Source organism: Parasteatoda tepidariorum, chromosome 10 (genome assembly GCF_043381705.1).
Source record: "Parasteatoda tepidariorum isolate YZ-2023 chromosome 10, CAS_Ptep_4.0, whole genome shotgun sequence".
Taxonomy (NCBI): domain Eukaryota; kingdom Metazoa; phylum Arthropoda; class Arachnida; order Araneae; family Theridiidae; genus Parasteatoda; species Parasteatoda tepidariorum.
This window is the reverse complement of record NC_092213.1, coordinates 81,368,707-81,392,387: the sequence shown is the minus strand read 5'-3', so window position 1 is coordinate 81,392,387 and position 23,681 is coordinate 81,368,707. Positions and strand designations below refer to the sequence as shown.

The window sequence follows — 23,681 nt, the reverse complement described above, 5'->3', positions numbered from 1 at the left end:
TTTTTTTTTTTTTTTTTTTTTTTAATTTGGGTTCACATTTTTCTATTTCGATAGAGCTATATGCGAAGATGCTAAGAAGCGCTTCCCGTCGAATGTAGTTTGTAAAACAGCCCATTCTTTAGCGTATGCAACTGAAGGACTTAGGTAAGCATATTTATTTTGTATTTTCTTATGTATTCAGTGAAAAGTAATAACTTCTCACTGAATTAATGTATCCATTCTACATATTTTTTTGATACTCATTCAGGAGTGCACAACCTGCGACCCGCAGGCCACATGTGGCCCTTCGACTGTTGATTTGCATCACTTTTTGACAAGCTCTATTTACATATATTCTATTGTAAATCTGTGTTTCTCGATCGCTTTTTCCACTTTATTGCTTCACAATTTTGCGTGTTTTTTTTAAAAAAACCATGCAACATTTAGTACGATATTGAGATACGTGAATTTTGAATTTAAGTTATCACTTTTTTTTGCCGCACATTATTTTTGCAGATTTCATCTCAAATCCAAGTGACTTTTCCTATAAATTTTGTTCAATTAGGATATTTCATTTGAATTTGTATTAATCTATAAAACATGTATTTATTGGTTTATTTGTTATACTTTCATTCTGTAAAGATTAGCTTTTTTTTCAAAGTTTGAATTTATTTTAAAAAGATTTTTTTGTACTAAGTGATATGACAAAAAAAAAACATTTACTTTGTCCATNTTTTTTTTTTTCTTTTTTTTTTTTTTTTTTTTTTTTTGAAGTATCACTTTTTTCATTCTTTAATGAATTTTAATAATTAAAAGTAGTTTTAAAAATTAAGAGTATTTAATTTTCTGAAAATATTATTCTTAAATTCTAGGTTTACTAAGGTCTACTATACTAGGTCTAGATATTATTAAAAAAAATTAGTTCATATGTTTACAGAAAAATTTTGTTATTTCCTGTTAACACGTTTAAATACACGTGCGGCCCCTTTATTATTCCATCTGCTGTGCAAGTAGTCCTTCACTCGAAAAGGTTGTGCACCCCTACCTTGCTAAAGTAATTTTATTTTAAATATGTAATAATAATTTTTGTAGTTTAAATTGTATGCATTGTATTAGTCTTCCTTTAAAAAAATTTTAAGTACTAAACCAAAAGCATCTCTACTGTTAGTATATAAGTGTTTTTATAATTTAAAAAAAAAGAAATTTCTTTTCTTGAATTATCTTTGGATATCCTAACATAGTTTCAGAGGTTTAGTAAAATATACATCCAAATGAACAAATAAAAAAAATGCTTTTATTAATCAGAATTTAGCTGCTAATCATGACCATATAACTAATGAATCTTTTCCTTAAAATGTCTGGCAGATCTTAAATTAAAAAATTTTATGACGAAAAAGAAAAGAAATAAGAGAAACTAAATTAATAAAAGAAAGCAAGATTTCATGATTGGGAATTTAATCTCTGTTTTATTTCTGTATACAAGTTAAATTTTACTCTTCTATTTAAAATAAAATTTTAAACCTAGTTTCTCATGCATGTTTTGAATTTTTTATGAAAATATTCGGTTAAAAAAAAAAAAAAAAGAAATATCATAGATGAATTTATTAAATATAAATAGTTCATCTGATTATAACTTTGTATTTGAAGTACTTGATCACAAGTATCAAAATTATACAAGTTCATTGACATTTCCTAAAAATTAACTGTCTGATTATAAAATAACTAGAATTAACTCGAAATAATTAATCTTTGGCCTGTCAAATATTCAATATCTGATTAAATTGCTATCTGGTACATTGCTAATATGAAGCAATATTAGCAATCATTAATAATTGCTAATAGCATTGCTAATATGAAGCAATATTAGAAAAAATAATTGCAAATATTTTTTCTACTGAATGTCCCAAAAATTATGATGATTTGAAAAATCAATGAAAGAAAAATGTAGGTGATAAAAATCAGGGGTCTGTTTCGAAGAAATTTGGGTCCGTTAACGGACCCTTCACAAAATAATTTATCTTTTAATCGGACCCTTCACAAATTTGTTTAGCTTCATTATTGTATTGTTAATCAAATAAATCCTTCCCAGGGGGAGGAGGAAGACAGATGAAAACGAACTAAGTTTTGTCTTCGGCAGACGCTTCTTCTTTTTTTATTTGTCCGAAATGAAACTTTCAGCAGTATAGGCTAAATATCAAATATTTGTATGTTGCATCTCTTATTTAGTAGCAGTAATTGCTGTTTATCTTTTAAAATTAAATTTTTTTAATTATAATTTTACAGTGTTGAGCATAATCTTGTATCTCTTTACAATTTAAAAACTCCTTTTTTGCAATAACAGGACCCTATTTGCACAAATTCGCAAAAGCAGGACCCTGGTTGAAAGAATATGACTTAATGTTTATTTTATATTCACTAATTACAAGTAATTTTTTCGCAATTTTACAAAAACGGACCTTTCTCAAAATGTCTGGACAGACCCCTGAAAATGTACAGTTTGCTGCGCATTGTTTTAGGAACCAGAGTTTTATTTCTAAAACTTTCAAAATAGTTACTATGTTTGATGTCAGGTGGCTCTCCTGATCAAAAAAATAAAAAGCAATGTTTTCTGCTGTATGTCAAATCATTCAGTTTTTACATAGGTTTTAATTAAATTTGTCTTCAGACTCAACAATATTGTTACTGCAAATGGTGTTAATTTTGAAGTCATTTATTTAGAAATGTTTTTTCTCAGTTAATCGCANAATTATAGTGCCAGAACAAAAAATATGTAACGGTGAAGTGAAGAATAGAGATATGAATGGTTTCAGGTTGTTCAATAATAGTAGCAAAAAAATATACAAGGTTAGCTGTTATTTTCGTTTTGTTTGGTAAAAAGAACATAAAATAAAGAAGAAAAAAATTAGAAAAAATAATCAAATTGTGAGCTATTAATTTCTTAAAGTTTGATAAACAACGCCAGATAGTTATTATTTGGTCGAAAAATAAGTTCCGTCTTGAAATTTTTTTAGAGTGGCACCCCTGTGTACTAGATACTGATATGTATATGTCTTTGGTATTTTAAATTAAATTAATTTTTTTATTACAGGTTGAGATACAAATTGACCTCTAAAGTCAAACCACATGACTTGGTGACTTTATTAACTCACAAAGAAGGTACAAAACTACATGTTTTTTCCTATGCCAAACTTGTCCTCTCCACCCTGGAATCATTCGTCTGCTCTGCAGATGAGGAGATAACGTTTGATCATATTCCAATGCAAGATTCAAATTCCAAGAGTATTACAGATGCAGACAAAGTGGTATGGAATACTTTTTGTTATTGCTGATTTTTTATACATAATGACAGCTGTTTTTTAAAAAAAATACAGGAAAAAACATTGGTTAAACTGGTTTTTCATAGCCAGTACCCTTAGTAGTATAATTTATTGAGTCAGTCTGCTACACAGTTTTTATAGAGTCTAATTTGCCTGCAATTCCAACTAGAGAAGATTTCCATATCTGTACCTGCATCAATATAATTTCTAAATTTTGACGACTTCTGGGCAATTGCATCAAAAAATGAAGAAGAAAAAAGAACCCAGAGCAGTGCATACTTGAAAAGTAAAACCCGTAACTACCCACAGACATGTATAATTTTTTTTAAAATTAATTTGAAGCTAAACAACCACATAATTTCATTTTTCACAGTGGCGTGTTCATTAGGCAGGGTTCATAGTTGTCCTGCTTTTCTTGATAAAAATTATGTCCTGATGTATAGCATTTTGTCCTGATTATCGAATTTTTTTAGGGTTAGAACTTACAATCTTGATGAATATGCGAGTTGAAAACTATCATCTGAATTTTTTTTTCATTACTTTCACTAGAAAATAAATAAAAAAAACTAGACTTAATGTCAAAACTAGTAGTAGTTTAAAAAGTGAAATCCGAAATATTTTCCAGTGTTGGGATTCTTAACAAACCACTAGTGGAAATATAACTTCCGCGGTTGACGACTCTCCTTGATGACATACTGTCTACCGTTTTCACTTCGGGTATTCTGAGGGTAGGTTTCGGTAGAGTAGAAAGTGGAGTATTATATTAAATTTTTGCCCCTCTGCCTCACTACGTAACTCATATAAATGAGAAAAATTCGGCATATTGTGACATACATCATATGTACTTCAAAATATGTATTTAACAAGCTTTTTCAAATGGTGTGTTTTTAAATAAAATTTTTCAAGCTCAACAATTTAATCAATTTTCATCGTATTCAGTGAAATTTTCATAACATTTTAATGGTAATTTAACTTAATGGTTTCCGAAACAAAATTTCAGTGGTCTGAAACCAAGAGACCACTGTTAATTTCAAGCACTGTATCGGTGTCAATAATATTTCTTCAAAAACAAGTATGTTAATTGGAAAACTTCATCGTGCATTGGTTCAAAACTTCAAGGTTGCAACAGGCGATTATATGCAACTATTTTCGATCTGAGACAACTGTGCCAACTTTTTTTGGCTGAAGAGGCTAAAAAAGCAGCTATTTTCAGGAAAAGGAGACTATTAGGAGACTTTTTTGTGCTCCTAGCAATGTTCTCTTTTTTTTTTAAAGAATAAATTGGGTTGACAACCTGCAGCATATGGTAGTTTCCGAGCATAATGAATTTTTTTTCCTAAAAAATGGAGAGAAAAAATTTTTAAATTGCACATTTGAGTCATCGCTTTTTAATGTACTCAATTTGCACAGATTCTGTTGTGAATCTCTTTTGTTTCTCAATCGCCTTTTCAACAGTTATCACTTTGAGATTCTGTATGATTTTATAAAACCCAATTTTTAATACAATATTACGACGCGGGAATTTCGAATTTGAATAATCACTTTTCACAATATTTATATATTTGCTTAATCAATTATTGCTTACACTGAAAATTTTTTAGAAAAATTATGTTTTTTTTAATGAAAAAATATTTTTTGAATAATTTTTTAGTATTTAAAGTATTTAATTTTTGCAAATATACTACTTTTTTTTTATATAAAAATTTAGTGCTGGAACACTAACGTCTATATAAAAATTATCATATTTGCCACCAACTGGACTAATTGGATCATGGTATATGACAATTAAGTCATTTATAAAATTTTAGTCAAATTTATGTTCTTATTTAGGCAGCTATTTTCATAGTTTTCGACAACTATTTTCATGCCTTAGGGTACTGAAGGCTACTACATAGTTCTTTTTTTTTCTGTGGCAACTCTGAAACTCCCATAAAAGCCATAAATCTACTGAGAGTTTATCAAATAGACAAACACCAATTAGGTATGTACTTAGAGATATCAAGACTAAACATTGATTCACAGCCAAGTATTGTACTTTTTTAGAGGTTGCTAAAGGATTCCAAGCTAGTGTGGTCAAAGATGATTGACCGAGAGGAAAAATCCGCTAGAATCACGCATGACGTCTACCTCAAACTGTATCAGTTAAGTAAACCAAGCCTTTCCCAGTATCAGTGCATCATGGTGGATGAAGCACAAGATTGCAATCCAGGTACACGGTTTTCATAATATTGCAAGAAATTATTTCTTATTTTTTGGCTGTTATAAAATGTTATATCATCAAGAAGACTAATTACAGTGCAAATGGTAATTCCCACAATTGCTTTAAAATTATGAATGTTTATTTTTTCTAAATATTTTAATTGTGTATGTTGATGAAACACAGTTATTTATAGAATTCATGAAAAGCTTAAAATAACAGATTTATTTAAATGAGTATAGGTTATATTTTGTTTTATGTATGAATAAAGCAAAACAACCATGTTCTGTGCCTTTATTTGTGCTTTATTTGCATTGTTTTGCTGTGTTCAAGCGATTTATTGTTTAACAAAATATTAAAAACCAGTTTGTTTGTTTTTTTAATAAAAAAAAATAGGTAATTCAGGCAAGGTCGGATGCTTGAAATTTTGGATTTTGTTAAAATTTTCTGGACATGGTCTTTTTGTAAAACTTTTAAGATGCATGTTTTTTTTTTTTTTTTTATCTTCATAAGGAAAAGAAAAAAAAGATTTTCTCAAAATTTTAGGGGAGCCAAACTGAGAATCTTCTAGAATTATGAGAAAACACATAAATTTGCTTGTGGCAATACCAGGAGTCTGTCCAGACATTTTGTGGTTTTTGTAAAATTGCGAAAAAACTATTCGTAATTTGTGAATATAAAATGAGCTTTAAGTCACATTCTTTCAACCAGGGTCCTGTTTTTGTGAATTTGTGCAAATAATGTCCTGTTATTGCTAAAGTTGATGAAAGCCTTTTCAAGGAGATTTTAAATTGTAAATAGATACAAGATTCTGCTCAACAATTACTGCTACTAATTTAGAGATGCAACATACATATTTTATTGACATATTTTAAATAACACAACTTAGTAATGTATCACTTTTAATGTGTAATGCATTAAGTAAACTTAAACAATTCTTCAATTTATAATATTTCTTTTTAAAAAGTTGCCATAAATTAATTTTTATTTACTTAATATTATATTAATTAATTTTATGAATAAATATAAAATGATCAATTACTTATTTACAAAAAAAATATGATTTAATATTAACAAGAATGTGTAAATGTAGAAAATGAAGATAAACAAATTTGTGAAGGGTCCGATTAAAAAATAAATTATTTTGTGAAGGGTCCATTAACGGACCCAAATTTATTCTAAACAGATCCCTAAATACTTTTGGGGAAATGAGTGAATCAGGGCAATGACCGTTATTTTATGTTCTACTCCTTTTACACTGACTATTAAGACATAAATACTTTCAGTACATTATAGTGTAGTCATTGTAATATTGTTTGTTCAGCAGTTTTTGTTTGAATATTAGTAATACTACAATGGCTACACTGCAATGTACTATCAATGACTAGAAAGCTTTTGATTTTATTCAGCTCTGCTTATGCTATTATAATCAGACAAATTACTTAATCTACAAAAAAATGATCGAGACATCCTCTGCTTACTATTATGAATCTTGTTTATAATGAAAGATTAAAAGCTTTACACTTAAAGACATGTTTAGATTTTATTAAAGCCAGTTTTTTTCAAGAGTGAAGAAGATTTGGATTCTTGACATTTTTGATTTTATTAAAATTTTCAGGATATGATCTTTATGTTTAGGATATGTAAAACTATTAGACACATATCAGGGCTTAATCCAGGGCGATTTTGGTACCGTTTTTCGGTACCTTCACAAAATTAAAAAAAAAAANTCACCAAAAAAAAAAAAAATCAGTATTTCAACAAACTTTGAAAAAAAACGCATCTTCACGAAGATAAAAAAGAAAGTTAGAAGGAATTAAAGTGCTGAATAGTTTTCCGAGCGGTTAACGGAAAAGTGGATTCACAGTGAACGCCGTACGGTACGCCATCGGACGGCGTTCCGCGCAACCGCACTAGCTCGAAAACAGGCTTCGTATGCTGACGTCACTTCTCCTAAATACGCCATTCAATCGGAGTGAGTGATGAAGTTTTTATACTAGGCAACCGGCTAAATTGAGCCAGCGCGTAAACAACTCAACTCATTTTCCCATACGACAAGTGTTTTTTTTTATGATTTAGTGTAAAATGTGTTCTATTCGTATTTTTTAACAAGATTTATGAAAAGTTTTTATAATGAAGCAAGGAAGAAATTTAAGTGGAGCGGGTGGCTCACGGAATAGCGATTATTATATGAAGCGTTTACGCACGATCGATAGTATAGGAACGAAATCAATTAAAACATTTTTTCAGTCTGAAAAAACTGAGGAGAAACCGTCACAACAGTCGCCGTCTGAAAAAAACCATCACAGTTCTTAATTTTCACAAAATAATTCACTTAATTTTCACAAAAATAAAAAAAAATTTCACAAAAATAGGTACTAGGATTGAAAACCTGGATTAAGCCCTGCATATTTTATTTTTTTGAAAAAACAAAAACTGCTGAACAAAATAATATTTATGCAGGGCAATTACTCTATTACAAAAATTAATTGAAAATTTCTTTAAAAAATAAAATTAGAAAAAAACTGAAAATTCAAGAAATGAAAATATAAGTTTATCAACAGATGTGGAAACAGACCAATCTTCAAGATTCAGTCCTTTTAAATGAGTAATTGTTCTGAGTTTGAGCTATAAAGGAAACTCTCTTCGGATTTATAAGTTGTGTGTGTGATATCCAGGGATTGATCCCTCTTGCAAAATTGTATTAAAATTTTTCTGCTATGCTGCCATTAAATAATATATTCTGTGCAGGATTGGTCTAGCCCTCAAAGGGGTTTGATTACTGGGCCTTACTTAGATTCACAAACCACAGAAAAGTCAGGAGATAAAATGTAAGAGTGGGATAATTTAATAGGGAAAAAATGAACTTTTTTTGAAAAAATTTTTTAGTTTCAATGTTAACGGCAAAGATAAGTGTTTTTACTATGCTTCAAATACAACCCTAGCAACAATTATACCTTGGCCCCAGATGGGCTCACTATAGGTCCTGTATGGGTCCTATGGCTCATATTAGTCCTATGCATTGTCAATATAGGGCTTATATTGGCTGAATAATGATTATAAAATATTGGGTGAATCAGACTAATTCTATATAGGGCCCATATCGGAAAAATATCGGCCCTTTAAACCCTTATTGAACCTAGATTCGTGAATATTGGCCCAATGAGGGCCCAAGTTATTTTGCTACTAGAAAAGAATAAGGCATAACTATAAAATTTATGCAACTACCCAAGCAGCGAATTAACTTAAGCCCTCATCAGGCCAATATTCACGAATCTTGACTCCGTAAGGGTTCAAAGGGCCATTATTTTCAGATATTGGCTATATCTAGAATTAACAGATTCACTCGATATTTTATATTCATTATTCAGCCAATATATGCCCCATAAAGACCGATATTAAACCTATATAGGGTCAATATTTTATTTTATAAATATCGTTGAACAGCCGACCCAATTTCGGGTTTACGACTAATGTTCACCTCCGTAGCCTTGTAGTTTTCAACCAAACCAGAAGACGAGGAAGCTCCTGCATCAGTACCCCCAGGGGTATGATTTGTTGTGGGAACATGGAGGACTTTGTGACTCAACAGATTTAACAAGCACCAATCACCATTTACTGCACGGGGAGTCTTCGGCCGGCGGGGATCAAACCAAGAACCTCTTGGGCATGGCCCCAGTGCGCTACCAACCAGGCTATCCCGGCCCTATGGGGTCAATATTTAAAAAAAAAATTAAAAAGAACATCCCAGTATTGGTCTTATGCTACTTATTAAGATAGGGCCCATATTGAGCCAATTTTGATCCCTTCTGGGGCCATGGTGAAATTGTTGCTAGGGTAGTTCCATAAATCAGGGTAATTTGATAATATCCGTCTGGGAAAATCCGAAAAGTCATAATTTATTTTTTTTGTTAGAGTTTACAGCTATCCTGTTAAAGCTCATGTTTAATTGAGTTCAATCTCTAACTTCTGTTCTGTTCAATCTTACACCAACAAAGTTTCTTCTACATTTTGTTACTTTTTTTATTACATGCGAAAATTCATTTTGCTATTGCATTTTCAATGTTGTACACAAAAATTGTAGTGTAATGTTCAAAAATCCGTTATTTTATTTCTCCTCTAGCCATGATATCTGTTGTTCTTTCCCAAAAACTGCCTGTGATATTAGTTGGGGATCCTAATCAACAAATCTATGGGTTTCGTGGTGCTAAAAATGCCTTACAAAGTATTAAAGCCACCCATACTTATCATCTAACCAAGGTACGCTTCTTTCTTTTCAAAATAACTCATGATTATTACTCTAGTGAAAAGTTAAGAATAAAAAAAATTGTTTTTTTTTTTTACTAGTTTAAAGTGATTGGCTTATTTAACAATTAAGTAGTTTTTTCAGGTATTCAGAATTTATTTGTGTGTATAAGTATTTAACATTTTTTTTTTTTTTTTTTTTTTTTTTTTTTTTTGTAGTCTTGACATCAACTTGAATATGCAGAATTTGAGAATTGTCTGTCTGTTGAACAATACATTTATAAATAACTATAGTGTTAAATACACTTGAAAAAATATTCATCTGTTTTTAAAAACCGTGCATTAAATTTGTATCTTTATTGAGTGTGAATTGATAATACTAAATTAAAAAGAAAAGTTCATTTAAATTAAATCTTAACTTAGATCAAGTTTTTCATGTGAAACTTTTTGTACTTCAATAATCTCTTGCAAATTGAGTTACACTACTTAGTGACTATAATTTATTTTTTTTTTAATTTTTTAAAATTAGAAACATTTAAGGTCTCTTAATTGCTTTAAAAAAACATGAAATAAATTAAATAAACCCTCATTTATAAATTATTTATGCTTACATTTTTAATTTATTGCTGGTTATTTAGTTAATAAATTTATTTCAACAATAATTTACGAAGAACAGTTATCTTTTTTATTGATTTTAATTATTTGATTTAAATTTGTTCACAGTCTATTCAAATGTGTTAAAATTCATAATTTCCGCAGTTTTTATATTCAATTAATTGTTTGTATTTTTCAGTCATTTCGATTCGGACCAGAAATAGCCTACATTGCATCCTCTTGTCTGGAAAGCCTGAAACATGTAACTACAAATACACTGGTTGGAAATGAAAAGCCTTGTAAGACTCTTTTTAATGAGTTTTTTTAGTTATTTTGTATATTTTTATAAACTAATCACTTATTAACTAAAATCATAATTATTATTGTTCAAGCTTAACACCAAACACTCTCCTGAATTTGTAAAGCAAAGTCAAAATTGTCAGTTCAATATTAAATAAAGAATAAATTAATTTTAATCAGGAAACATGAAAAAAATCTATTATTCTAAATTACTCTTAACCGGAAAAAAATCTTTCTTTATTGTTCATATGCAAAATTAGAAAGTAAATAAGTTTTAAAAGTATTGATATTTAACTAAGCATAAAATTAAATGTGTATAATAGTATAGTGTAAAAATTTATTTTTTGTGTTTTAGCCTATGTGAATTCTCAAGCTGTAGGGCAATATGCCATTATTGCTCGATCAAATGTTATGCTTTTCAATGAAGCTGTAAGACTGTGTTGCCAAAAACGCATCAGGGAACACGAGCCTTCAACAATAAATGCTGCTTTTGTTGGTGTAAGTATTTAAATAGTGAAATAATTAAATTGTATTTGACAGCTTCTGATTTAAAATGGTTTCAGGTTTTTTTATTTGTAATTACATTAGTTTGAATTACCGAAAGCATATTAGGGAATACGAGCCTTTGATTACAAATACTGCTTTTATATAAAATGGTTTTAGGTTTTTTATTTGTAATTACATTAATTTGAATTACCAAAAGCATTTTGGAGTATGCAGGATGTAATAAATTATAAATATGCAAATCCTGCTTTAACTACAAACACTGCTTTTATTGGCATAAGTATTAAAATTGCATTTTAATATTTAATCTTGAGTGAAAATGTTTGAAAGGTTTTTTATTTGTAATTACACAGCGATTGTACCATCAAAATCATATTAGAATATATGAGCCATTGACTATAAATGCTGCTTTAATTGATGTAAGTATTTAATTTGTATTTAACAATCTCTGTTGAAAAAAAAAAGGCTTGCACTAAGATTTTTTTATATTTATAATTAGTAATTACCAATACTAAAAAAAGTATTTTAAAAATTACCAATTAATGTAAAATTATACTTTGTGATAATAGTTATTAAGCACTTTCTTTGTACCATCAAGTACACTGGAACTTAGAAATTCCCTGTATTTAAAATGGCTTGTAATTTTTCCAAGCAGCATCATAAGTTTACTTTTTTTTCATGATTGTTATCTGAGCTTCAATGTTTAGAAACTGTTCTAAACTTTTATGTCTTTATATTCATTTGATTAAAATTATTTACACTAAAAAAATGCAATTAAAATTGTGAATCTGGAACAAGACTTGACATTTTTGTTTCACATACTGTTGTCTTAATTATACAGGGGTAATTTGTTTGCAAAAGCTGTGGTATCATGTAAGAAATTATGGGAACTGATTGTTGTTCAAAATTGTTTCTGTCATTTTTTTCCTCCAACAATTGATGTTTTCTTCATTTTCAGTACAATAATTTTTTAGTAATGAATATATTATTTCTTACAGGGTATTGAAGGCTATGGCTTTCAACAGCTGCTGGACATTTGCAAGCTTGCCAACTATTATAATGAACCAGGTCTGTATAATGTTTCTCTTGTCTATTTTACAATTTATCAATATGAATAAAACCTTTCTTTACTTAAAAATATTAATTAGTTTGTGCTGTTTATAACATGATGCGTAGCGTTTTTAAGAAGTGCTTAAAGGTCCTTATTTTCGATTTTCGTTTTTAAAAGCCTTAAGGTGCGTTTTTCATGAGGTGTTTTTAAAACATACTTAATTTTCCCTTTTCAAAAATGTGATATTTCTTTACCATGTCAATTTTCGCTGCGTACTATGCAAAAGCTAGGTGATCTTATTGTTCTATTCAATGTTTTCACAATTCATTCAACCACTATCCATTCTGGCGTCTGTAACGTTTAATAGCACCCCAATCATGTTACATGCTTGATGAAATACTTGGGAGTCCGCATGTGCGTCTACTGAGCTGGGTTCGAAGAGATTCTCGCTCTCTCATGTGCAACTCCGCTGCATTTTGCACAATATTCTCAATTTCAAACTTCATTTTCCACCCCCAGAAATCGAACTGAAAATCTCTTGATCTTTTTATGGTGACTAATATAATCAAAAAAAGAGTTCTTTATCAGAAACTAGTTATTTTATTATGATCATCTAAAGTCTTAGAAAAATATTTTGCATTTTGTTAATGTATATACTGCTTAAAAATATTTTTTGAGAGATTTGGCTATGCACCCTGTATAATATTTAAAAAAATTTTTAATTAAACTTATTGTAGGAGTTTTTAGAGATTTAAAAAGTGTTAAAAATGACAACTGATACTCTAATTTGGGCTGTTGTTTTTCTCACATTTATTTTTTTCCTCTACTAATAATATATGGACGAAGTTGCTCTCAAATTTTATAACAATCTACGACCGTTAAATGATGCATTATGCAATTAGTGTCTTAACTAGTTTTTTTCTTAAATTAGAGTTAATATTTTGCAAAGTATTTATGAAAATACACTTTACATTTAATGCTTCCAAAAAAATATGTTCTTAATGCAAACATTTATTTTTAAAAGACAAAAATCATTTAAAATCTATTATGTATTATCTATTATTTATAATCTATTATGAAACTTAGAACTGCTTTACTTACATTTAAAACTACTTTTATTGAAATTACAAAAATCAGTGGGGAAGTTCATTCTTTTTTTTATTATTAAAATTCTGGCTTTTTCTAGGAAAAAGAGAATTTTAAATCTTAATCTCTTTTCTCTATTTACTGACTAATATTGGTTAATATGTAGAATGGCTTTTTTTTTTTTTTTTTATGGTGAAATTATTCAATGTGGCCACTAAAAATGCATGTATTTCTAATAAAGAAGTTTGCAATGTGCTAATTTTGTTTTTGTGTGCATATTTAAAATTGATTATGAAGCATTTTCCATAATAAATAGGCTAGTTTTGATATTTTTTTTATTTAAACTGTAAATAGAAATTTTTTTCTTAGAAATTTCCTCATCATGAAGAAAGTGAATTTTGTTTTATTTTACTATAGTATAATAACGTATGTTTTTTTCTACAGGTTATGTAATTAAAGACAAGTTCATTTCAAAATTTAAAACTTATGAAGAGTTGACCAATTATGCTAAAAATGCAGATGATTCTGACTTGTTATCAAAAGTTGAACTCATCAGGTTGCATTCCAATGATATTCCACAATACATCAAAACTATTAAAGAAAAATGCACTCATCCACTACAGTTGGCTAGTAAGTATAATTTTATTAATCAATCTTATGATATCCATTTATGTGAAAACACAAATGGTGTAAAGTAAATCACATTTAATGTTGTAATCAATATATATATATATGTACAGTCCGCGACCAAATTATTAGACGCACTATAAGATTCTATGTAAAATCTTAATTATCAGGTGATACTATACAACTTTATTGTTTTTACGCGGCTGAAACCGGTTTGTACTTGTTTACGCTCGTCTATCAATTGGTTAAATTAGATGATGTATAATATAAATTTGACTATTGGATAAATTAGATGATATATAATAAAAATATAGAATATTTATTATAACAGGTTTTATATTTGTATATTATAATAATTAGACCAAATTATTAGATGTACTGTAGTTTTTTTTAATAATGATGTGTTTTGCACGAGTTTATATGCTATACTTTTATATTTAGGCATACTTGTCAAAGGTTTTTATTCAGGAGAATCTTTATATACTTCCTATTTGTATTTATTTTTAACGTATTGCAGTACAATGTTAACCAATTGATACACGAACGCAAATTAATTGTTGTTGTAAATTACTTTTTTAAGTTTATTGTTGCGTTTTTATCGGAGAAAATGGTAACTTTGTTGAGTCATGAAAAATGCTTAGAAATTGTCATGAATTTGAAGAAGATCTGAAATGTAGCGGATACCCTACACTGAATTCTGTCTCACAAAATGACCTGTATGATACCTGTTTGCATCCAAAATTCTGTTGGTCACGCTGGTTATTAATGTACCAGTATTTCAAAATTGAAATGAGTTTTCTCTATATTGCTTCAGTGTTTTCATTAAGGAAAAAAATGAGAGAGAATTTCTCACCCTTTCTCAAAAATAGGGTGAGATCTTAAAAAGTTAAGTGAGATTTCTAAAAATTAAAAAAACGTGAATAGGAAAATATTTCTTTAATTATAATGCATTTTTAACATCTTCTAATTTTTAAAGCATTGAATAGTTTTGCTGCATCATCATATGGAAAACATTCTATATCAGTGTTTTCATTACAGAAAAAAAATGAGAGAGAATTTCTCATCCTTTCTCAAAAACAGGGTGAGGTCTCAAAAAGTTAAGTGAGATTTCTAAAAATTAAAAAAATGCGAATAGACTTGGAAAAAAATATTTCTTTAATTATAATACATTTTTAACATCTTCTAATTTTTAAAGCCTTGAATATTTATGCTGCATCATCATATGAAAAACGTTCTATATCTACTTTTTCATCAGCTTTTCTCGTTAGGCTGCTCAAATGTTTATCAGTCATTTGTATACAATATTTTGTCTTAATTCGGTTTTGAGTGCTAAATGACCTTGCAACAGATGCTGAATAATTCGGAATCACTAAATAAATTTGTAGCATTGAAAAAAATTTAAATGTCTTACATGAATAAATCTTACCTTCGGTGAACACTTGGTTGCAGAGAAATGTGTTCTGAAAGGTGTTCCGTGTCATTCGGGGAGGGGGGGCATTGTGTTCTGATGTTCGCACCAGTTCTGAAACATACTGGTAAATAGGGAAGCTAGATAACAGGGATCGATGTTGAAAATAATGAAAGATCAAGGAAGAAAAGTGAAAGGGATTTTATTCAAAATGGCAGAAAACGAATTTTTTTCCAAAATTTGCGCATTTTGAAATTTATTAATAGAGTGTGCGATCTTCTCGCGTTAATAATTTTTTAATGCAAGAAAAGAAAAAATAAGCGAGGTTCTTGCGCTGTAGTGAAAACACTGATTGCTTTAGCCTGTGATCTTGAAACTTTAATCAATAAAATATGTTACTCAGACAAGCGTATTACCTAAATTTCATAACTGTACAATAATTTTCTCTTCGTATTGGGATTTTTTCTCCATCAGTATATGTATGGAGAAACAAGTTTTTTATTTGATATTTTAATTATAATTTAACTCCTTGCCAGTGATGCCCGAACTGACTTCAGGCAGGAGAAAAATTAACGTTTCTATTTTGTGAAGCCTGAAGTTACTTGTTTCTACTTAAGGATACTTAATTCACTATTTTCATAATAGATGGCATTAATGGTCCTAGTTTTTCACCGATTACGACTTCGGTCAAGGGACAGAAAATGTTGGTGGGAAATGTGGGTCGAGGGAGGGGAAAGATTTATAAAATTCATGTATTGAAAATCATATTGTTGTGTTTTTATATTATATTATACTAGTTTTATTAAGCTTCAAAATTTTGTTTAATTTGCTGTAATTGAATAAGATGTGTGTGTAATCCATTACTTTTTTATCTGTATGTAAAAATTATAAATGCAGTAGTTTTTGCAATTAAAATTTTATTTTTGTAAAAAAAAAACAATTTTCTAACTTTTATAATAATATAAAGAACAAAATTAAGCAGTCAAAAAAATTTCCATTTTTCTGAAATATTGTCATTGTCATGGGGTTAATAAGATTGTTTGTGTTTAATTAGATGTTGTGTTTTCAACTGCACACAAATCAAAAGGCTTGGAATTCGATACAGTTAGTTTAACAGATGATTATCCTGTGACGAATTGGGGTAACCTTAGAAGGAGAGGTTCAATAAGTTCAGGTTTGTATTCATTCATTTCTTTACAAAAAAAAATTTTATTTACAATTTATTGATTTAATCTTAATGCTTACAAAGATATTTTATAGACTGTTTTATTCTTTTGTTTGAATTTTTTTTTATTCTGCAATATAGTAGTTTTTGTTTTGCTGTTATAATTAGTTTAAATATATATCACATCTTGCTCTTCTAGATTTTTAATCGGTAAAAATTTTATTTCAAAATCTATTATTAGAACCTTAAGAAATACCTAAAAATTTTTTAATCAAAAATAGTCTTTTATAAATGAAATGCCAAATTCTCAGATAAAAACATCTCATTAAAATAAACATGCAGCTTGTTGAGTTGGGCCAGAAATTCACACTTTCCTAGTAGAAAAAGTCCTGCCGTGGACTGATCGTAAAGACACAGTCCCCAGTCAACACCGAGGTCAAACATCACTGGCTACTGTCAGTAAGCGGATGGGTGACCACTTTGATCAGCCTGCATAGGGACAGAGGGTGCTCGGTATCGATTCTCTTTTAAACTGTTGTACCGTAAAGTGTTTGACTTCGCGCACAGGTTGTCAGGCTACCAAAGCAGGGGGGCCATTCTTCATGCAGAGGATCGAAATTGCGATGGCATGTCTTCGGGGGTGTTTCCCAGACCATCGGCAATAGCACAGTGTCCAGCTCTAGTTTGACATAAATAAAGTACCTACCTAGAAGAAAAATGTAGAAATTGATAAAATATACATGCAGTTAAACCTGATTATGGTGAATTTCTTTTAACGCAAACTAGCTTTTGATTTCCCGTCAAGTTGTATGCAAAAAATAATGCTTTAAAGTACTTTTAATGTGATTAGAAAATTTATTTCCCCTTCTGACAGGTAAAAAAATTGAACATTCACAGCTCTATAAGAGTAGAAGTGAATGCTTTGTTGTAGTGTTGATAATTTTACGTTTGCAGCAACAGGGTTGCCACTTCACAGGGAGAATAGAGAAAATACAGGGAATTTAAAAATCGCCTGAAATAACAGGGAAAATGCGGGGAATTATGAGTTTTTCTTTAGATACTGGGAAAATGCAGGGAATTTTGTTTTTTATTTTCATCTTTTAAAAAGTTATAACCACTCAAAGAGCAATCTATGGGATATTTAAGGATGATATTTCAGCTATATTAAAAATGGTTCATTTACTATAGCACTATTTTTTTTTAAGTTCGCTAAACTGTTTCTTATTTCTCTAAGTTTTTCCAGCCAGCAATTATAACTAGTATAGTTAGCCTAATACAGCTATTTGAGTGGCAACCCTGAGCAATCAAAGGAAAGATTTGTATGGATTAAACCCTTGACATGCGAAGACGTCTGGGAGATGTCATTTGTTTCTTATGAGTCATTTGTTCTTATTTGTTTCTGAGATGTCTTCAACACAGAGATGCCAACTCTGCTCCGGACAGCGTATAAATATTTTAAAGTGGTAGTTTATTAATTATGATTCTTAATTAAATAAATTCAATTTATTTCTAAAGAATTCTTAGGCTTATATAATTCGCCACTTTATAGTAGTTATGTCATGCTATACCTTTTAAAATGCAAGCAAAAATAGTCAAATATTTGCAAAATTTAGTTTGTAGTTATTTACCGTTTTTTTAAATTATTTTGGTGTGTCCAGAGCAGTTGACATCTCTGTCAACATTCTGTTGCAAGTTGTTGTTTGCAGCTCAATCAAAGATCATTTCTATATCAAAAAAGGATATGTCATGGGGTTAAAAAGCTGTTGAAAGGGGAGGGCATTACAGGAAACCAGATAAACTCTTTTCTGCTATAATAAATAGATATTATAATCGAATTTTCTTTCTTTTTCTGGATGTGAATATGAAGAAGCATGTTTTTCTGAGAAATTACCACCTTGATCTGATCTTTTTTGCTGTTGCCCTAATTCACTATTTGTTTCCAGAATCAATTTCTTTTAAAGACTGTGTTTGATTGGATGATGACGAACTTGTTACAAACTCTGGTATTGTTACGGAAATAAAAAGTTTGCAAAAGGAATTAGCCGATGTAATTTCTTTGGATTCCGAGGATGAAAGGGAATAACAGTTGAATTTACACAGCTTTGTTTCTATAATGTATGCTTACAAAGCAATTAAACTGAACTTTGAGGACTCTGTGACGCCAATGTATTTGCATGCACTTATCACCGTTTTGTACACGGGGAGTCTTTGACTGGTGGGTATCGAACTCATGACCTGTTGGACGTTAGACCAACGCCTTACCAACCATGCTATCCCGGTTGTAAGGTCGCAGCTCTAAATGAGATTGAAACTCGACCCCTATATTTTTTGACAATTGAGAATTACAATTGACCCTACAAATTGAGAATAAATAATTCCTTTCAAATAGCTGCTTAATTAGTTATCATTTCTATTGCAGGAACAGAAGAAGAAGAATACAATGTTATATATGTTGCTTTGACGCGTGCAAAAACATCTTTGTTTTTACCAGAAAGGTTTTTTCGAGTTTTCCTCTCTGGAAATGTAAGTTAATACATTTATTAAGTATTTTCTCTAACCATTTTTTGAAAAATTATTTTTTAAAGCAATAATACATTAATTTATTTTTTTTTAAATATTAAACTACTTATTACAATGTAGACAAATTTTATTGTGACAAAAGTTTCTTTCTAACTAATTTTATTAGCTAAAATAAATATTTCATGCATTTTGCTCTCATTCTACAATACTTATAATGCTGCTGACAGAAAATTTGTCTTTAAATTAAAGGAGAAGTGTTATTTTTAGTCAATTTTATTCTATATTAGAAAAATCATTTCAATTGTGTTCTTTTTTCTAACATTCTATAATATTTTATTCAATATAATATTTATTTATTTTTAAATCAGTTTCATTTAATGTTTAAATGTCATATCATCCTTAAATTGAAAGGAACACTATAAATTACAAGATCAAATTTTAACATTACTATGATTAAGGATTTCTAGAGGAATTGTTGTTACTTTGAATTATTCAATATTTTGAACTATCCACTTTCGAGCTAAAGAAAGTCTACTTTAATTAATCTAATTTAGAAAAAGAATGGATTTATGTTACAGAAAATATTGTTTGATAGATAAATGAAATTTATATTTTAAGCAATATACAGGGTATCTGCGCACCTGGAAAATCATGAAGAATCATGGAAAGTTATGAATTTCAAGATTGAACAAAATTTGTTATGATTTTAACTATATTTTTTTTTAAAAAAAATCATGGAAAGTCAAGTGGTCACCGAAAAATCTAATTTTTAAAATGGAATTATCCCCCACCTCCTCCAAATTTCATGGTGTCCCTAATATCTAAATTTGTAACAAAATCCCAACTCACAGTTTTATTTTATTAAAATATAAAATAAAAGAAAAAACATCATTTCTAGAGAAGAATCATGGAAAGTTATGAATTTCAAGATTGAACAGAATTTGTCATGATTTTAAATATTTTTTTTAAAAAAATCATGGAAAGTCTAGTGGTTTCCTAAAAACCTAATTTTTAAAATGGAATTATCCCCCACCTCCCCCCAATTTCATGGTATTCCTAATATCTAAATTTGTAACAAAATCCCCACTCACAGTCTTATTTTATTAAAATATAAAATGAAAGAAAAAACATCATTTCTAGAGCAAATTATCTTTTAAACTTCTGTGATTTCAGAATTTTTGTTATTATTTATTTTTTATTTTATCAATTTAAAATTTTAGCTGAACCAAGCTAGTCATTAGTAATTTTTTTTTTTAATTCCAAAATGAGAACAGAAAAATCAGGAGTGTTTCTTTCTTTTCTGATGAACAAGAAAAGAATCTTTAGAATGTGATTCTGCAGGGGAAAAAATCATTGGCTTTTGTATTTTTTTTTCAGCTATTTTATTGCTTCAACTCTTTCTTTACTCTATTTTTTTAATTTAAAATCTATAAATATGAAGATGCAGAGTATAACAGTTTTGGTTATACCTATCATTTCAACTAATGTTATTATAATGCTTTTTTTTAAAAAATTTATTGTGTTATTGTCGGAGAACACAGTAACGTTAAATCATGAAAAAGTCTTGGAATTAGTCATGGAAAGTCGTGAAAAGTCATGAATTTGAAAATGTAAAATGTAGCAGATACCCTGAATATATTCAGTTTGTGAGGAAGCATAAATTTTAAATTTTATAATTCTTCAAGTTTATAAAAAAAAAACTTTCACGTGCATTGCATTAAAGTAGCCATTTTTTTTCTGTTTTTAGGAGAAATTTGAATATCCGGTTCTTTCAAAACAGATAGCTGAACCTGGACAGGCAGCTAAATGTGTTGTTTGCAATGAAATGTTTACTCCTCATACAGTTCTGGCTCTGTATCGCAGGCAAATGACTTTGGTGAGAAATTCTTTTATGTAGAAATGCAGTGAACATTCAGGCCCAGTATTTGGTCTGTATTTATAATGTATATTTATAGCCCAATTTTTATTTGCGTCATTTATAGTAATATGTATTACATTTGTGTGATTGTTAAATTTAAAGTTAGGGTTACAGTTTAAAAATTTTCCTAATTATTTTGAATTCCGCAATATGTCTTAATCTATTAAAATGTCCAGATCTTAATGTACACAGAGTTCAATAGGTGTTTAAACACAGATTTGAGTTTCTCTCCTAGAAATTCTTATTGGGATTGAAAATACTTATTGTAATTTTTTTTTAAACTATTAATATTAATTTTTTTTTCTTTTTGTTATTCATGCTGTTGGATAAAGAAAATATCTTTGAGTATAAATAACTTGAATTCTGAATCATTAAATGCATGAAGATGATCCTCGTAGCAGAATCACGACGACATTGTCGAAGAATTTTGCAGAGTTCTTGCAGAAAGATTTTTATTTTGGGAAGAGAAAACTTTTGGTATTGGTAAAAAACTAAAGTTTTTTACTTTTCAAAAGAAATATCTTTCTGCAAGAATTCTGTAAAGTTCTTTGACAATATCGCCACGGCATTGCGATTCTGTCATGGGGGAGATTGTTCATGTCTAAATTATACTTCAGTAAACACAAATTAATTGAATGTTCAACTAGAATTATTTATTTGAGGGCTTGAAAGAGGTTTAACTGGTTCTATTAGGCCTTGTTTGTAGAGGATGGAAAAGATACACATGAAAACCAATATTTGTTTAGATTTATAACAATTTTGAGTAAAATATTTTCGTTTTTGCTCTAAGCTCGGTTAACAGTTAACTTCGTTCTCTATTTAAAGAACTCGCTAAATCCTGATAATAAGTTCGTTGTATGGAAAATTCGTTAAATAGAAAATTACTTTTTGAAATACTTAAACAACACAAAACTGATTTTAAATTCGACATAATTAAAATAGCAATTGTTACACCTTTATCTTGTAAACTAGCATCGACTATAATATCTTAACCATAAAAGAAATCTGCATGGAAAGCAAGAATAGAGCAAAACATTATCCAGTGTTACGCTATCATGCTATATACATTTTCAACAAGAAAAAGCTAAATTTATGTATAAAATAATAGCTGCATTTATTGTAAAAGTAATTTTAAACATACATTTCCGCGTGTGTAAAGTGCAATTGCTGCTGATAAAATCCGTTAATTTTGTCTGAATTTTTCGTTTAAAATGCAAACAAAGAGGGAAAGGAATTTTACTGCTTTCTCTAAAAGTTAAGTGACTTTGAAACTCAATTCAAGGTCATTTCTCTCATACAATACGTTAACAAGTTTGAAATATTTTGGGAAATAGAGAAAGTGGATCTCAAAGAAAAATTCGTTAAATAGAAAATTCATTTCAATTCTCCACAATTTGTAAGTTATTTTCCTAAGAAATTTCTAAAATTTCCTCGAAAAAAATTGAAAAATGGAAGTTCACTAAATAGAAGTCCAACTGTGTTTAAAAGAAATTAAAATTAATTCGAAAAAAAGAATTAAATACAGTTTAGTCAAAATTTTATATTCATTAAATAATGTTTTCACTGAGCATGTGATTTAGTATTTGTTTTTTCATTTCATGTAGGCCAACGGTCGAAGAATCCAAGGTGGTGTGCTGTGTATGAAGTGTCGTACAGATCCCAAAGTCAGGACCCGTGTCGAATTAGATCCGGTGATCATGTATTTAGACCCGACCGATGACTATGCCCATCGGAGTATGGCCAGCCTCGTGGGCCCCCTTCCAAACGATCCCCCTATTGTTCATAACTCTTTTCCTCCATTTCAAGACAGGGATGTAGTATATATAATCAACATACATGTGTGAAAATGTGTTGCCATGTGTATAGATATTTTTATATTTGCATTTTTTCAGGAATTCTTTTTTGTCAAAATCAGTTGAGTATATAAAAAAAATTGTATTGTTTATACTTTCTTATCGATTTTGCTATGTACATGATGAAATCGATTAATTGTTTTTCGACGTGGCTGTTACATAATATTAAAATAAATACAATCTGTGTGTCTATACTGTGGAGTCTGGTTAATTTTGTTGTTGTAAGAAATTTAGAGAATTTTCTGATTTGGTCGATCATCTCTAGGACTACTGGACCGATTTTAATGGAATTTGATGCGTACATACATTGATACAATACAAAACAAATAAACATTCAACAATTGTAATACACACTCGTGATCGTGGGTAACACTCGTTGGAGTTAGAAGCTATGAAACAGCGGTTGCAGAATGATCCAAAAGAACGTATTAATAGAGGGAATGGTCTCCTGTTACAGATATACAGGCCTTGCAGCATGATTTCATACTTGAAATAATGCAGTTTATCATTTCTTGTGGCAGTTGACCTGAATTGTTCTGTGGCAATTTCATATCTTCAGACTCCAACAAGTCTTGTGCATGATCATGCGTGTGTATTACAATTGTTGAATGTTTATTTGTTTTGTATTGTATCAACGTATTGGGATTACAAATTAGTTCGGTCCGTTTTCAAGAGATGGCTCTGGCTGTTATGAATGTTTCATAGTGACAGGTGGTTTCAGAGAGGTTAAGCATCTGTCAATAATATTCAGTTTATATGGCCTTGTGTTTCATACAAAAACCATGTTTTTTTCTTCGTTAAATATGTCAAGTTTTGTGGTAACGAAGCAGCATTTGCGAGAGGTTTTATGTTTCTACTTTAATTGGAAGAAAAGTGCAGCTGAAGCGCATTGAATGCTTGTAAAAGTTTATGGTGAC

At 29.3% G+C, this 23,681-nt stretch overlaps 1 protein-coding gene across 1 annotated transcript in view; it reads left to right on the top strand.

Moving 5' to 3' along the window:
- LOC107456685 (F-box DNA helicase 1) overlaps positions 1–22,956 on the top strand; it is a gene marked incomplete in the record, with an annotated part of 34,060 nt that extends 11,104 nt beyond the window's left edge. The window contains 12 exon segments of the mRNA XM_071187060.1: positions 55–144; positions 3,068–3,281; positions 5,340–5,505; positions 9,617–9,753; positions 10,532–10,631; positions 10,988–11,130; positions 12,135–12,204; positions 13,718–13,903; positions 16,363–16,482; positions 18,893–18,996; positions 20,741–20,869; positions 22,516–22,956. Coding sequence (XP_071043161.1) covers positions 55–144; positions 3,068–3,281; positions 5,340–5,505; positions 9,617–9,753; positions 10,532–10,631; positions 10,988–11,130; positions 12,135–12,204; positions 13,718–13,903; positions 16,363–16,482; positions 18,893–18,996; positions 20,741–20,869; positions 22,516–22,755 — 1,699 coding nt within the window.
- Positions 22,957–23,681: the final 725 nt, after the last annotated feature.